At 34.6% G+C, this 17,500-nt stretch overlaps 1 protein-coding gene across 4 annotated transcripts in view; it reads right to left on the minus strand.

The window, feature by feature from the left end:
- The window catches only part of LOC115218584 (fibrillin-1), a 653,797-nt gene that overhangs the window by 101,467 nt on the left and 534,830 nt on the right, over nucleotides 1–17,500 (minus strand). For all 4 annotated transcript variants that reach the window (XM_036508171.1, XM_036508172.1, XM_029788478.2 and 1 more), the window contains 8 exons: nucleotides 15,286–15,411; nucleotides 14,207–14,332; nucleotides 11,610–11,732; nucleotides 8,851–9,045; nucleotides 8,109–8,231; nucleotides 4,292–4,414; nucleotides 1,936–2,130; nucleotides 1,661–1,783 (listed from right to left, as the gene is read on the minus strand). In XM_036508171.1, coding sequence (XP_036364064.1) covers nucleotides 1,661–1,783; nucleotides 1,936–2,130; nucleotides 4,292–4,414; nucleotides 8,109–8,231; nucleotides 8,851–9,045; nucleotides 11,610–11,732; nucleotides 14,207–14,332; nucleotides 15,286–15,411 — 1,134 coding nt within the window. The remainder of the gene's footprint in view (nucleotides 1–1,660; nucleotides 1,784–1,935; nucleotides 2,131–4,291; nucleotides 4,415–8,108; nucleotides 8,232–8,850; nucleotides 9,046–11,609; nucleotides 11,733–14,206; nucleotides 14,333–15,285; nucleotides 15,412–17,500) is intronic.

Genomic DNA, 17,500 nt, shown 5'->3' on the forward strand with positions numbered 1-17,500 from the left:
GTCTGAGTGTGCAAATTAGTTCACCTTAACAAGGTAACTCAATTTAACTATCTGAATTACATTTTATGTTTGTATGTATGTAGGTATGTGTGTGTGTGTGTGTGTGTGTGTGTGTGTGTGTGTGTATGTATGTATGTATGTATGTATGTGTGTATGCGTGTGTGTGTGTGTATGTATGTATGTATGTATAAAGATTAGTTATAAGATTCAATAGAATCTAGGCACATCAACATGTAGGACACTAGAAATGGCTAGGTACAATGACATAGGGTTAACAGTGAGGTAAAACAACAATAAAGGTATCAGGTGTTGGTAGGATATAATGCAAAGGTCGGGTGAAAATGTTCGCAAGTTGACCCAGATACTCTGATGGAATGTGACCAAATGAAGTTTATTTTTCAACATGATCCTCCTTGTTGTCCACACGATTCTTCCATCGGCTTTGCAGTACTTTGATCCTATTGGTGAAGAATCTTTCATCCTGCTGATCAAATAAGTCATCAACAACAGAGATGACATCATCATCATAACAAAACTGGTTACCAGCCGAGAGTTTTTCATGTTGGAGAACAGATGATAGTTAGATGGGTTCAAATCAAGAGAATGGAGAGGGTGAACAACCAATTCAAATCCATAGTCACACACAGGGGCCATTGAAAGCAAAGACTTTTGTGCTGAAGTATTGGCCTAATGAAACAAGACCCCTTTCATCAGTTTTCCTAGGTGTTTGGTCTTGAGAGCCTTTCATAACTGTCTCAGCAAGTTGGTATAGTATTCTCCATTGATGATGTGGCCCTTTCAAAAACAGTCAATAAACACAATACCTTTTGTACCCTAAAAAACAGAGGCCATTCCCACCATTACCAGCATCCATTCCAGAAATGCCCCAAATTTTTAAGATCAACTCACAGCAACAATAATACCATCTGTATGATAGCAATGTCTGTAGCTACATATGTTGTATACCAACACAACGTGTGCATGTGTGTGTGCATGTGCATGTGAGAAGTGTGGATTTTTATGTTTCAAGTCAAAAGTTTTTATGACTCAAGTACAAGGAGTAAAGTGTCTGTGAAGTTAGTAACCCTTCAACCAACACTAACCAAACAGTACTTCATCCTACCTCAATCTGTCACCCTTTCATCTTTCCATTTCCATTCTTACATTCATAAGAATAAGATGACAATTTTTTGCTCTCACAAAACAGTTCTTTCATAATGTTTCTTTATTTTACTTCATATTTGTAGTGGATACTTACTGATCCCTGCACTTTAGTAATTGGATGGTTAAAGGGAACAAAACAAGAACTATGGACTCTAATCGAATCACTGTTGGTTTCAAATGAATTGTCTTAATTACTTTAACTGATAAACAATACTGGCTGAATTTTAAATGCATAAGTTGAAGAAATATTCTTTTAATAAAACTGTAGACTGTGGCTTGAATAACAGCATTTAATGTCCAATATGATCTTGATGACAGCACAGAAATAGATATATATATATAGAAAAGTGAGAATATTGTGTAGATTCCAGTTAAAAGATTCCCTAATAGTTTAATATTGCTTGAAGATGTTTTGATAACTGAATATTTGCCATAACATGAGGGTGGTGCTCTAGATGAAAGAACACTATAAGGTATACGTGATTTAGTGACTTACCTGAGCAAGAATGTCCATCAATCTCCAGAGTATAGCCTTGATTACACTCACATAAGTAGCTGCCCTCTGTATTAATGCACTGGTGGGCACATCTTCCATTATCCTTTGTACACTCATTGATATCTAGAACACAACCAAAAACCATGTTGGACAGGATGTATATCACGAGGATAAGTCACTGTGACATAATAACCAACAGTATATAAACTATGTTGTATCTTGAAAACACTAAGCACAATATCTTTTATCTAACAATGCCAATTTATTGACCTTACCTTTACAAGTGGCACTATGTCTTGACCATGTTCCATTTATAAAACAACTCACTGTCGGATATCCTGCAAGCACGAAACCTTCTTGACAGCTGATAACACAAACAGTTCCAACGTCAATATGACCTTTAATGTCTGTGCATCTACTGTTGTTTACCAAAGCATTATCAGGAACTTGGAATTGGTCACATCCATCAGCTATTGAAGAAAATGCAAAATCAGGGAAAAAATGTAAGATTGTTTGTGACATGAGAGGTCAACGAAATTAACCATATCATATTTTTTACAATTCTGATACCTTATGGGTGAACCGTATATTCCTTGTAGTGAATGAAAAAGTTAATTCTTCTTTAAGATATTCTCATGGTAAATTATGAACTAGCTCTTTGGATTACAGTCCATGCAACTAACTTCAACACAGGTATATTTTGTCTGCCAAGTTACACTCACAAAATTTGAGTCAACATGAGACTATGGTCAATGACACTTGCTCAAGATGCCATGGTATGAGATAGAATCAAGGACCTCATAACTATGAAACCACATTCTTAACAACCCAGCCATACCTGCACCCTTACATTTATAAATAAGATACAGATGAAAAGTTCAGGAGAGCAAAACCTACTTAGCGAAGCATTACAGGAAAGGCTTAATAAAAACACTGCGTAACCCGTGACTTCTCAATGGAAAAACAAGTGTCAACCAATTGGATTGATTTCTTCTGGAATTAATCTAGAATTTCAAAAGAGGTAGTAACCCTACCCAACTCCCACAGGCTCAGTTTATGGCTTGACCCAAGTTGAGTCATTTCATTTCACTTATAGCATATATTTGTGGTTTTTTATAACCTGGACAATGGTGAGATTGGCTAGAATCCTTTTGTTGTTGTTATGTTGCTACAGACAAAGCCTTTGCCAATGACTGAATGATGCTTTCAATAACATTCATTTTTGTTTTTAATATTAACCATATTTAAAGATGAGAGATTTTTTAATATTTATCTCTACCCAGTTTGACCCCCAATTATCATCTAGATCAGAGGTTCTCAATGTGCGCAGTACTGCCACTAAGGGGGCTAGACTTTAGTGGGCAGTGAGGTAACATAATTAACATAATTTTACCTATAGTAGTAATTATATTATACATGATAAAACTAGTAATGCTTATTAAAACTTGCAATGTATAATGTGGATTTACAATTTTTGTCTTCATTAATTGTTTTTATCATTTCACTGTTAAAAACTTATAAATCCATTTTTAGAGTAAAATTTATAAATTATTATTATAAGTTAGTTTAATTGTGATACCTTACTTGCCACTTAGGCAGGTACTGAGCATAGCAACTATTCAAAAAAAGCTGGGTGGAGTGGGGGCTACAAAAAGAAAAAAATGGTTAAGGATCACTGATCTAGATGTATACACACTAGTAGATGTGTTGATAGTAGTAAACTGGATTAGAACTAATGACCTTCTTTTTCCAAACCATGGATAATAATGTTTAACCCTTTAAAATTCAGATTATTCTGTCAAATGTAATGCTTGGTTATTCACATAGTTTTAAATATAACTTTGAGATTTTGATGATGTGATTAAATATTTTTAGAGTGACATATTAGGGTAAGGTATGAGAGGCCAAATCTGGCTGGTCTGAATATAAAACAGGTAGAATATTCTGGTCAGGATGTGGTCGGTTTAAATGCTAAAGGGTTAATCTCATGAGGCATTTAAATATGTCAGTGACCTAGTAGATTAGCCTAATGTCTGAAAATGATATAATTTTATAAATAACAACTCTTCTAAGACAGACATTTGGTATATTGTGTAATTGGATGTTTTATTGAAGAGCACGCATTGATAGTATATCTGCTGAGAGGTCAGTAGTTTGTATGCTGTCACTGCTACTACATTATACCTGTGGCTTAGACACTTGGCTCTTAAATATAGCAACAGCCAAGACACTTAATTATCAGATGGCCTGGGTCACCAAATTTTAAATAGGTACTGCAGTTTAAATTCTCTTGTTACAACTTACCAAACAGACTTGCGTTATATAAACTACTTGAAAACATTGGTTAATGGGACTCAATACATTACAATAACTTAACAGGGCAGTGGATTGATGGAATCAGGAGAATAATATACAAAATTCCTAATGGTATTTATTTGTGGCTCTTTACTTTTTGAGTTCTAATCCCACTAAGGTCAACTTTAACTTTCATCCTTCTGTAGAGATCAAATGAAGTAACAGTCTAATACTGGGGTCAATTCAATCTTCTGATAATGCCTACAAGAATTAGAATAGAAGAGACTTAGACTTTTTATAATTCCTGCAAGTCAAATAAGAAGCAAATTTACTTACAGGTGCAAGAGTGTTTATCAGTATCCAGAGAAAAACCTTGATTACATCCACAGAAGTAGCTTCCCACTGTATTCACACATTGATGGTCACATCTACCATTGTCCTCCTGACATTCATTCATGTCTACAGAAACCACACAAGAGCATATTAGAATAGCTCCCGTAGAGGGGGCATTAACACAATACATATATGCGTGTGTGTATGTGTGTACATATATATATATATTAGACAGACAGATAGACAGACAGACAGTTATATATAGATAGATAGATAGATAGATAGATAGATAGATAGATAGATAGATAGATAGATATAGATAGATAGATAGATAGATAGACAGATCGATGTAGGTAAGATTTTAACTGGAAAACTTTCTACATTATTAATACTGTGTTACTGTGTTGATATACATTTATCATTATTTGTTTCATTGATATCAAGAAATTCACTGAAAATTATATTGAAATGTCTGTTGCTAAGAAGGTATTAGTGGGAGATAACACACAGACACAAACATCAATATTGATTTCTTTTAACTAGACCTAAGACCCTTTATGTAGAATATAAGAATAGGCAATTTAATTGACTCCAGTATATCACTTGTACTATTGCAAAAAAAAAAAAGAAAAATACAAAAAAAAAGCTGCTTATAGGGAGATTTGAACTTTGAATAATAATAATAATAATAATAATAATAATAATAATAATGACAACAGCAACAAGCCACACTAGATACTGTAAATAAATTTCTGGCATTTTATTTTTGCATCAGTTCTATGTCTGTCATGTAAAACAATAGCTACACTACTTATCATTACTTTTTACAAACACAGATACTTCTGAAACTATACAAATTAGGTTATATTTGCTGTCATAGAGAAAGGTGTTAGAAGGAGATGTCTGTGAGCGTATCTATTGTGACTATCTGTGAAATTTGTACAATTCCTCTGCAGAAAGAAACTAACAGAAGAAAATAATATAAAGAGGGCAAAATATAAAAATAATATAAAGGGGGCAAAATATAAAAAGAAAGGAAAGGAAATCCGTATAAAGACCAGAAGCTGATTTTTAGCAGAGAGTCAGTGGCCAGGTCACAGAAGTGTGACAGAACTTTTTGACAAGTCATTATAATAAACATTAAGTAAATATAATAGTTTTTGTATGTTCTCCTTTGGCCAAATTGACTGCTGCATGACATAATTGATCATAGGAAAGGAGGTACATCTTGATAGACCACACAAGATCCAGTGTTATTTGTTGACACAATGTGTTTTGTAACAGAATACGATTAGCACTAATGATATGCTTAACGCAATTGTTACAACTGTCATAATCATTATTATCGACTAAGTTGAGATTGATTCTGAGCATTGATGAGAACAATCTGAGCAGTCACTTCTGAAAAGCTCCTAGATTAGGAACTATAAACAACTTAGCAAAAGTCCTTGGCATAGCAATGCTCAGGCATGGAAACATTAACAGCTGATTCTGACTGGGATGCATGCAATGGGATAAAAGCCATCCTGCATGCCCTTGTTCCGTTTTTATGCATTAGTGACTTGTGTTGAACAGCTGCTGTTGCACGGAGGATGAATCTGGTTGTCCACCAAGTCTATAATGAAGCTTGATGTGTCACCTTCCTTTGGCAGGGAAGAGAAGCAAATCTCTCTGTTTGCTGCCTGTGGCAAAAAAGATCTTTTGATGAACTCATCTGAAAGATTTCAGATAGGCCCCTTTGTAAGTGGTAAAGCTCTTGTCAACCTCTATAATTACCACTTGAAGGGGAAGACAAGGATAGAGAGGGAAGATCTGCTTTGTAGTGTATTTTTCAAAAGGTGGTTGCAAATGGCCAGACTGGCAAGTGCAATGGAGTTACCCTGAGTATATTTTTCTAAGTGAGAAAAAAGAAATTGGGAGAGGGTACTTTTGATGCCTTGGTAATGGAAAAGTAATCCAGGCCTCTTTGTGAGGAGATTCCCCAAATTACCCAAGGTGGACTATTGCAGAATTTTTTCTTGTTGAAGTTTTTATTGGAATTCTATTTTTTTGTATCTTTTGTTATATCTTTATTGTTGTTTACCTTCACCTTTTGTAAGTTTCTTCCTTCTTTTATCGTGTCCTCAACGTCTTGGGACATCGTGGCAAAAAGAAAACATTATCATTGCTGTTTTTGTTATCATCATCATCATCATCATCATCGTTACTATTATTATTATTATTATTATTATTATTATTATTATTATTATTATTATTATTATTGGCTCTTGTAGAAGATACATGTTTCTACTTCTCTTTTGAGACATGACTTTATCCAAGCATTGCCAAATTTTCTTTGGAGTACTTGCCAAAAAGAATTTTAATTACCTGAGAATAGTCAACCCTCTCAAAAAGTGTGGTTTTATAGTTTATTTTAGTTCATTAAACATGTTGGTCACATTTCACATCCAACATGTTTACCAGATAAAAACATAATACAAGACAAAACATTGTGAATGCAAACAGGGTGAAAAAGCCAGACCAAAATAACACCACAGAATGAACAGAAAGAAGAAAATAATAACAACTGATAGCAAAAAATATTTCCTAATGTCAAATAAATAATTCTGAAGACAGCAATAACAACTACAACAATGACAATTGCACATATTGTGCAATTGTTCATAAAGCGGCAGCATTAAATCTAATATTGCCTTAACTGTAAGACAGACAGTTTTTTTAGCTGCAAGACATGGTGTGGTCAGGTATTTAAAGCAGGGATGATAAGAAGAAACATATGGTTAGTGGTATCAGAATGGATTTACAAGTCCTAATGCCCCCAAAAGACTACAAAATTTTACTATAACTATGCTGAGTGAATGCACGGATACAGAGGGCCTGAGTTTGATACCCCAAAAACCTCAAAGCTCAAAAGAACTGGAAAGATTTGGCAAGAAAATTAAATGAACATCAACAGAAGCTAGCGAGAGCCACAAGCTCGAGCATCAACAGTCACAGCTCTGGGAATGACAAAGGTACACAGTCCTAGAAACAAGGGAGCAGATTCTCTATCCCTAAAGAGAGTAGCAACCAGTAGCATCACTCCATTATCATGTGATGAGGAAGACATAATGGCTGCAGGGGAAAATATTCAATTGTTGGTGTGTATCATTGTAGGGATCACAAAGGAAAAGTTAATACAAAACAATGAAAGTGTGTCGGGAGGAACAAGTTTATCATCAAAATAATAATGAAGAAGATGGTGCCACATAAAAAGCACCCAGTACACTCTATAAAGTAGCTGGCATTAGGAAGAGCATCCAGTTCTATAAACCAAGCCAAAACAGAAAACGGAATCTGGTGTAGCAGCTGGTCTTGCCAGTTTCTGTCAAGCCGTCTAATACATGCCAGCATAAAAAGCAGACATTAAATGTTGATGATGATGATGATGATGATGATGGAGAAGAAGATGATGAACTAAAATTCACTGCTCTTTGAAAATCTAATGACAGCTAATAGCAAAAAATTATGTATCTGTGGTGTCATGGATCTCCCAATGAGATAGAAGTGACAATGTTGCAGTCGGGTTTGAAATACAGAAAACACACGAAGGACAGCTTGTTAATACAAACAAAACAAAAAGACATTATAAATAACTGATTCAGCTCTATTGTAAACACACGAATCTTATCTTTTCCTTCCACCTCAGTGTAAGATAGTATGAAGACTACTAACATGATCCTAGTGCTGGGTATAGTACTAATTACTGGGAGTAGGTATATTAGTCGGAAGGTAGATAAGTGCATTTTTTTCAAAAGGCTGAAATTGCTGCTATACTTACCAGAACAAGTATGTCCATTTTTGCGCAATCTATAACCAGCTGTGCAGTTGCAACTATAGCCACCCAGTTCATTAACGCATATCTGGCTGCATTTACCATTGTTTTCTTCACACTCATTGATGTCTAGATATGGTATAATGTTATAAAAGTTGACAACATAAAAATGGTAGTTTTTGGTATACTAATCAACTGGTGTGATGTTTATAATATATGATGATGCGGTTGAAAAGAAAATCATGAAAATGATATATTTATAAGATGGTATGATGGCAAGGCGATATGATACTCATATTGGGATACAATGGTCTAACAATATGAATATAATACAGTAACAAGTGAAAATAAAGGCTTACAGGAGTACAGTGCATCACAGGTATTGTGGTATGGAAAAGGATAAAAGTATAAAATTTTAAAACGACAAAATATCAAGAAGATATCTTCTATGAAAATAGTTACAGAAGTTTTTTGTACATTTATGGGCTGATCAAATGGAGAGAAGGGATCAAATCACACTGCAATAATGTAGTCAGATGAAGTTTCAATAGAATTGTTAAATTATGGTATTATTTTGTAATCAGTTTAAGAGATAATCAAATAGATATGCACCATGGAGTATCTAGATCGATTTACTTTGAAGTAGACATATCAAGAAATAACAGAACACAGCATGATAAAATCGATTGATTGAATAAAGAATTTTATAGAATGGTCAAGTGAATGGAATAAATCATGAAATACTTACCTCTACAAGTGATGTTATGTCCTGACCAAGAGCCAGTCTTCAAGCATACTACCATTGAAGGACCTTCCATATTAAAACCTTTTAAACAATTTATGTGACATCTTTGGCCAAACTTTAATCTTCGATTTCTCTGGCATAAGTGGTTTTTTATTACTGCATGCTGAGGAACTTCAAAACTTTCGCACCCATCACTTGCTGCATATGACATTTTAAAAGCCAGAAAAAAAGATAGTTAAAGAGCTTTATATGATACAGAACTTATTGTATTTTGGATGCATGCAGGAAGTTTTATGATTGTTAGAATAAAGAGATAGCACCCACTATATTTTCAGACAGTCTGAGAATGTGGGATATTGACAACTGGGTGAGATTAAAGTGGTTCAAGTTGGTCATTGAGCTATGTATGCTTGAATGACGACAAGCTGACAGAAGAAGCATAGAAATATGAATAGAGATTTATGGTACTTCAATGATTGTAATGAATATATATATATATATATATATATATATATATATGTATACATAAATTTATATAAATAAGGATAAGATCATTATTTAAAATACCAATCATATCAAGTGGCTGGCATGGGAATAAAAACTTCATAGGTAATAGTTATTATTAATAATTAATAATAATAATTATATATGTATACATATATATATATATATATATATATATATATATATATATATATACAAGATCTGTCCAGAAAGAAACCATTTGATGAAGCAACCTCATGACAGCAGTTTTGTGTATAGGTGACCTTGACCTTCAATCTAATAATAGTCACATGACACTATATAAGTTGGTCATTGAGCTATGTATGCTGGACTAAATATGTATTTAGTATACTTGGTAATTTACCACAAGTTAAACAATGAAGGATTTGAAAGAGAATAACGAAGATTTTGCGGGAATTTCGGTTTAAAACTGGAAAAAAAATAAGTTGTGTCTTAAAGAGACACAAAGAGACACAACATGATGTCAGTGGGGGATTGTTTGAACTGCACCGAATTCACAATTGGTGCAGCTGTTTCAAAGAGTACATCCATCAAAAAGGATCCATGACAGCAGATAAGAAAAGTATGTACTGTGATCTGTGAAAATTATTGTCTGGAGAATTTCCAAAGAATGAGACATCTACGAAAATTTGTGCTACATGATTTTAAAAAATTGAAGATGCGTCACATTGCCTTCAGAATCTGCTGATGGATGAGCAGTCAATTATGAGCTGTTTGATCAGCGGAATGTAGCTAAAACTGTTTTTGAAAAGTATCAGAACAGGTAACAAAATGTGGCTGTAAAGTTATGATGTTGAAACAAAGAGGCAATCATCAGAGTGAACTGGATCATCCTTGCCCCATGAACAGAAAAAGTAAAAGATTTCAAAGTGATATTGGTTGTCTTTTTTGAATGGAAGGTAGTCAATCGTTAAAGAGCTGGCAATCAACGAGGAACTGAATGTCCAGAGGTGTTTGAGAGAAACTGTGTGAAGGTAGAAGCCTGAGGTATGGAGAAACAACACCCGAAAGCTGCACCCTGGTCACACACTTGCTCATGGGCTATTTATCACCCACAACTTTTTGACGAGTCACATGGTAATCATTATCTCCTAGCTACCCTTCTTTCCAGATTTGATCGCTGAAGAGTTTTTGCTTTTGTTTCCAAAGCTGTTTCCAAAATATCTAAAAAAATTTGTTATGAGGACGGTGCACTACATTTGAAAATAAGTTCCAGGCTGTGTTCCAAAATTGGGAAAACAAACCCATTGTGATTGCTTAATCAAGAGTTGAGAGAAATATTTTGAAGAAAATAAGTCTGGCTGAATTGTAAATAAAGCAATAAATTTATTTTAAAAAAGAAAAGAAAAAGTCCAGTTTAGTTTTTGGATAGAGCTCACAGTGGATGAGGGAACAAGTATTATTATGAATTACATTATATTATATAATCATAAACAATATAATTTTAACTCTTCACAGACAGTAATTGTGATAGTGTGTAACAGTGAAACTCTAGCAATGAAGATAGATCTATTATGAGTGGGAAATGAATAAAGCATGACCTGAAATGTTGGAAGGAATATAAACGGTAAATGTGAGAGGGAATCACATATCAAAAGAATCCAGGGTTTGTGTCAACAACAGAATGTAATGCAGACAGCAAATTATGAAGAAAACAATCAGTATGTATATTACATAATAAAGAAAGGAAAAGATATTGACATTTCGTTTTGATGAGGAAGATAGATAGAGAAAAATAGGGAAAGTGTGCATGTTGCACAGCCAAGTGATGTTGCAAAGTAACAGAGAGTATGGAGTGGGTGAATCTACCTGCAACACACTGAAGGGAATGGAGTAAATATAATCCATGGGGTAGTCAAAGTGTACTCTCTCAAGTTAGACGTATGATGTATGTAAAGTGAGAAGCTACATAACTATCAATGTGTAATTGAAATTGTATGTTCAATGAACAGGTATTATATAGTAAATGAACAAATATAAACCAAATATATACCTGAGGAAAGACCAATCAAACTGTTCATCCATTCCTATACTTTTATCTGTAAAAGGAATAAATGAAAAGAGATGCTTCTTTCCATAGATAGAACAGTGTTTTCTATGATCTTGGAGCATATAAAAGAGGACAATAAACAGATATTGATGAACTTAATAAGAATTCTGAAGTTGACACAGGTGAGAACTAAAGTTGGAAACCTCTCAATAAAAGTAAGAACAAGATGAAAACATAATTGACTCACGTAGACAGGAATGGCCATTAGTTGATAAAGTATAACCTTCGTTACATGTGCAGTGAAAGCTACCTACATCATTGACACATTGATGACTGCAGTTACCATTGTTGAAATCACACTCATTGGTCTCTGTGGAGTTAAAACAACATTTCGTTTGATACATGAATATATCATTGTCAAATATTTGAATATAAAGTGTGTAGTAGAGACTTTGTATATTAGTGTTAGTTGTTAAATAGATGCTGACTGCATCTATTTAACAATACCATTTATACATAGAACTAAGTACAAAGATATTTGATCAAAATTATTGTTCTGCTGATATTCTACCTGTTTCCATTGTCCTTCTTGTGAACTTATTGTCCTATTTTAATTTAAAATATGTTATTCTTATTTCAAAGAAAGTAGGGAATTTACTGAGAGAGTTTTTTGCAGGTACAAACAAGTACAGAGAAGTTCTGTTTTTAGTTCCCATCACTATCTTGACACTTGTTAAAGTGTCATAAAGTGTCATTAACTCAAAGTAAATGATACTGCAACCATTATGATCAGTTCTTATATCTATATGACAGGGTAACTATCATTCCAGGTAGTGGATATTTTAATCAGACTTCAGGCATGAATAATATGATATTTAAAGAATAAGTATACATATGTAAAGTGTTTTACATAATCTTTTGAGTCATTTATAAAGAATCTATGTATAAGGACGAAGCTTATTGTTCTATTTTCAAATCAACAAAACTGAGAAATAATTATAATTTCTATTTTATCATTTTCTGGTTGATATTGGTTTCAAATTTTGGCACAAGGCCAGAAATTTCAGGGAAGTATGTAAGTTGATTACATCAACCCCTATGCTCTACTGGTACTTATTTTATCAACCCCGAAAGGATAAAAGCAAAGTTGACCTCAGCAGAATTTGAACTCAGAAAGTAAGGACGGATGAAATGCTTCTAAGCATTTTACCTGGTGTGTTAATGATTCTGCCAGCTCACTGGCTTTTTTCTGGTTGAGATTAAGAGTGCTCTCTATCTATGAACAGTTGTCTTAAAAATTTATTCTGGTTTATTAATTCTGGTTTATTAATCACTTATGTAATTACACTAAATTAAATTCTACAGTAGTTTTTGCTTCTCTGAAAATGTTGATTGTATATCACGCATCTAAGGACTGAGGCTATTCCCTAACCCAGACATCTCCTCCTCTAATCCTCAAGTTCATCTCCCTCATTAAAATTCAGTCTATTTGTCATTGTCTAACCTTAGGTCAGCCCTCATCAAGAGACCTATGATAAAAGACATTCCAGCTTTGACTATCATGTCTTTTCGAATATCTAGGACTACACTGTTCAACATAGTCCTCCAGCTTAAGCTAGAAGGGTGGGATTTGAAGGAATTTTCCAGCTATTTCTAGCAGTAAAATGACCACGCAGAGGTTTCTTCATTAAACAGTGGTCCTTAAATAGATTGGAAAAAGTGAATGTGAGAAACAAGAATTAATAGTGAAAGTTGAGGAAAGGAAGTAACAAGAAGAAACTGAAGTTAATGGAAGGACAATGGCCACCTCTGTCCATTTTCCAAGATTGCTAAAGAGTTCTTGGTGATATTATCTCCAGCTTCTGACGATTATCTTGCATCTAGCATTTCTGTCTTTTGTTACCTTCGCCTCACCTTCCTTTAATCTTTTCTATTTACTGTTTTACTCCTTACACTCACTGCTTTCCACTGTGAATGAAATATACTCATGGTAAATAAATTGATTGGATGTGATTTCATCTCCCATCAAGGAATGCTTCTACCAAAAGTTTTATACTTCTAATATTTCTCTCAGTTCACTCCATTTTGCAAACATCTTGTACATTATTTGCTGATGAAGGAGATCATTATCAGTTTCCATGGAATCTATTGTACCTTGAACAATTAATCTAACCCTTCATCATCATCATCATCATCATCATCATCATTTAGTGTCTGTTTTCCGTGCTGGCATGGGTTGGACAGTTTGACTGGAACTGGTAAGCTGGAGAGCTGCACCAGGCTCCAGTCTTCTGTTTTGGAATGGTTTCTATGGCTGGATGTCCTTCCTAACACCCTCCATAGCGTGTACTGGGCATCTTTTACATCTCACCAGCACTGTCACTAGCACTCTAGAATTTCTTATCTCCACTAATCTTCAAAATATTTGATAGAACGTTAACTATATTCTTGTTCTTGTCTCAATGTCTGGGACATGCTCCAGAAAATGGCTGTATGATATTTCATTGGTTAACTAATAAATATAAAATGCACTCATATAACAAACCCAGTATCAAAACTGATCAAGTCTTTATAAAATAATGTGTCTGATAAAAAGACAAAATCGGTCATGACAAGATAAGCCTTGATCAAAGATCTGGTCAGATGTGGCTGGCCTGAGTTGAAACAATAATATGTACAACAGTTATTGTATGCACTTCAGAATCTACATGTAAACTTAATCAAACTCAGATGACCATCTTTAGGGACTGTCATAATTGTTGGGCCCACCAAGATGTGAGTCCTAACAAAATCTTATTGAATCATATTTACAAACTCTTCCAAAATCATCATAAAATGGCTTACCCTCACAAGTATACCTGTCGCCATACAACATGCGAAATCCTTCATTGCAGTCACATTTATGGCTACCAATTGTATTGATACAGACCTGATTGCATTTCCCATTGTTTTCAGCACATTCATCAATATCTAAAATGATAACAGGGATCAATTGTAAGGGATTCAGCTTGACTGAGTTGATTAGTGAAAAAGGTTCGTTATTTGAATCACTGCTCAAACATTTACCTTTCAATGGTCCATTCTGTCTAGCAGCAAATAAAGGTCATAAAGAAACACATATCAGCTACACAAGAGCAACAGAGGTTCCACTTTCTCATGGTTCTGAACTCAAATCCTCCCATGAGTTTCTGGAGGGAAAACCACTGCAGTATACTCACTTCTAAATTATTGCACGTCTTCAAATCAAAGTGATTTCATTTGTTTTTATTGGATATTTTGTTGACTTTGACAGATATTTTTCAGAACTCATTGCACATGTTGAGGGAGTTTGTCTAGGTCAGCAGTTCTGAACCATATGACCCTTGGTGGGGGGGGGGTCTGTATAAGATTTTGTTGTTAAAATTTATGTGCAACGCATTAGTTATACTTCTACAATATATAAACAATTTTAACATTTTTATGCAGTTCCTAATATTTAATTATAAAAATATGATAAAGGATTTAAAAAAAGAAAAAAACTATGAAGGTCCACTGAAGTAAAATAGGAATCAAAGGAGTCCATACGTAAAAAAATGGTGGAGAAGCATTGGTTTAGGTCAAGTGGGGCTTGCTCTCTAGGTAATGTATTTAAGTCAAGCCAGGCTTGATCTCCATGCAGTGTGTCAAGATCAAGTCTACAACAATGAACAATATCACCTCCAGCTTTACATATTTACAACTATAAGAACTAAACTATAGATTTATGTGTGTTTGGGATAAATGCAGTTCAACAACGATGCAGAGACTCAGACTATTAAATGCAAAGCTAGAAAGGCGGCATTCTATGACAACACATTTTGACGACTTTAGAAATACCACATCCTTAACATCAGAATAAAACATTTTCAAAGGAGTTAGTTATGACTGAATAACTAGTAACTTACCAACACATTCTGAACTACTGTTGCTTTTGAGTTGGAAGCCACTATAACAATAACAGTATGGCTCGTCTTGACTAAGTTTACAGTACTGGGAGCAGTTTAGACCGATTTGCAAACATGGATGGATATCTGTTAAAACAAATTCATAGATATTCAGTCATAGATATATATATATATGTATATGTCATTATTCAGTTTATTTCAAGATTTGTATGTATGTATGTATGTATGTATACATATATATACACACATACATATGTGTGTGTGTGTATATATATATATATGTATATATGTGTGTGTGTGTGTATTATATATATATAAAATTAAACAAGGGTAGCATATAGGCTGTCCACTTTTAGTGGTCAGTCCTCTAAATTTTGTATGTATATATAGTTATATATATATATGCATATATGTATATATACATATGAACAACGATGTGTCTTTGCAATTGCTCTCAGACGGATGAGGTCAACTCTTTTGACATTCAGGTGTGATATTCAGTCCTGTCTGTAGAATTCCCAATGCATAGTAGTTATACAGAGGAGGATGTTTGGTGTAAGGTTTGTAGTGTAAGACAGAATAGGAGTGTTGGAAGGAGGAGAATTCGATGCAAGAAATGACTTTTGGAAAAGATAGTATTTTTTTATGGTTTAGTTAAAAGAGGAAGGGTAACATAAGTGCTGCGCAATGAGACTGAACTCAAAGCCACATCGTTATGAAACAAAATTCTTAACCAGACCTGCTGTATAGATTTTAATAGTTTACAGAGACAGAAGTTATTAAGAGAAGAGACAGAAATGGTAAACAGAAGGAGATCATAAGTGAGAAATTTGGGGAGGCAGTAGATATGTTTGAAGTGTTTATTAATGTCAAGGGTAACATCACATTCACTGAAGAACAAGAGACCACTGGTGTGTGATGTAGGACAGTGGCTTTCCTGAAGATCCTGTGGTCAAGGAATAGAAAGTTAAGATGACAGAATGGTTGGTTGGTTGGTTGGTTGTTCATGGTTATTTTCACTATTTTAGATGTGTTGTCAATGAAGGTAATTGGGGGTGAAGGCATGTGGATTAGTGGTTAGAGCATTTGGCTCACGATTGCAAGGTCGTGAGTTCAATTCCCAGTGGCATGTTATGTCCTTGAGCAAAACACTTTGTTTCACATTGCTCCAGTCCACTCAGCTAGCAAAATGAGTGGTACCTGTAATTCAATGGGCCAACCTTGTCACATTCCATGACACACTGAATCTCCCTGAGAACTAAGTTAAGAGTACACATGTCTGTGGAGTGTTCATCCACTTGCGTCTTAATTTCACAAGCAGGCTGTTCCATTGATTGGATCAACTGGGACCCGCGTCATCACAAGCAACGGAGTGCCAGTTAATTGGGGTGATATTTTGGCAGGACCTGAACAGCTGCACATTTTTTAGGCTCTGACACTTTTACTTGGCTTTTCCAGGTGAGAGATATCCATCAACAGGTAATATGACTGCTTAACTTTAGAACATGTATGAAAGAAATGGCAGTTGTGATGTTCATTCCTCTAAAATAAGGCAGCATTGAACTGTGCACGTGAAGTGAAGGAGTTACCAATAATTTGAAAGGTTACATGACATTCTATCTTCCAATACTTCTGTGAATGCGAAGAATTACAGCCAAATTCTCATCCTTTTATTTCTTTTATTCGATTAGTCTGAAGAATGACTGTGCACAAGACATTCAGATGTTCTGCAGTACTGGTGAGATGAGCAAGTTAAATACAGGAAAAGACATATGCTGGGAGGAGGAATACCACAGGATTAGTATCATAGGGAGAAAGAACGGAGTGTAGGGATTAGTGCAAAACCTGAGGCTGAGGACATAATATGGGTGATGTAAGGGGGAGAGGTGAGTGTCAAGAATACTTGAGTGGATCTGACATAAAGGGAGCCAGCTTTGAGGAGCAGAGGCAAGTGTAGTAGCAGTAGAAAAGGGAGAGGGAGGAAACACAGCACACCTGTGAGTCAGAAGTTGGAGTATGTTGATGAGTAATTTTATGCCAATCAAGTAAATGGCTTCTTTGAATGCAGAATTGGAGGGGAGCCTGTGAAGTGCTGTTGGGATTTAGTGTGGAAGAAATACAGGTTAGCAAGAACGTCTAAAAGTTATAGTTGTTGGGAGGTTAAATAACAAAAAAATAGTATGGAATCAATAAATTTGGGCAAAGTGTGTGTGTG

Source organism: Octopus sinensis, linkage group LG13, assembly GCF_006345805.1.
Source record: "Octopus sinensis linkage group LG13, ASM634580v1, whole genome shotgun sequence".
NCBI lineage: Eukaryota > Metazoa > Mollusca > Cephalopoda > Octopoda > Octopodidae > Octopus > Octopus sinensis.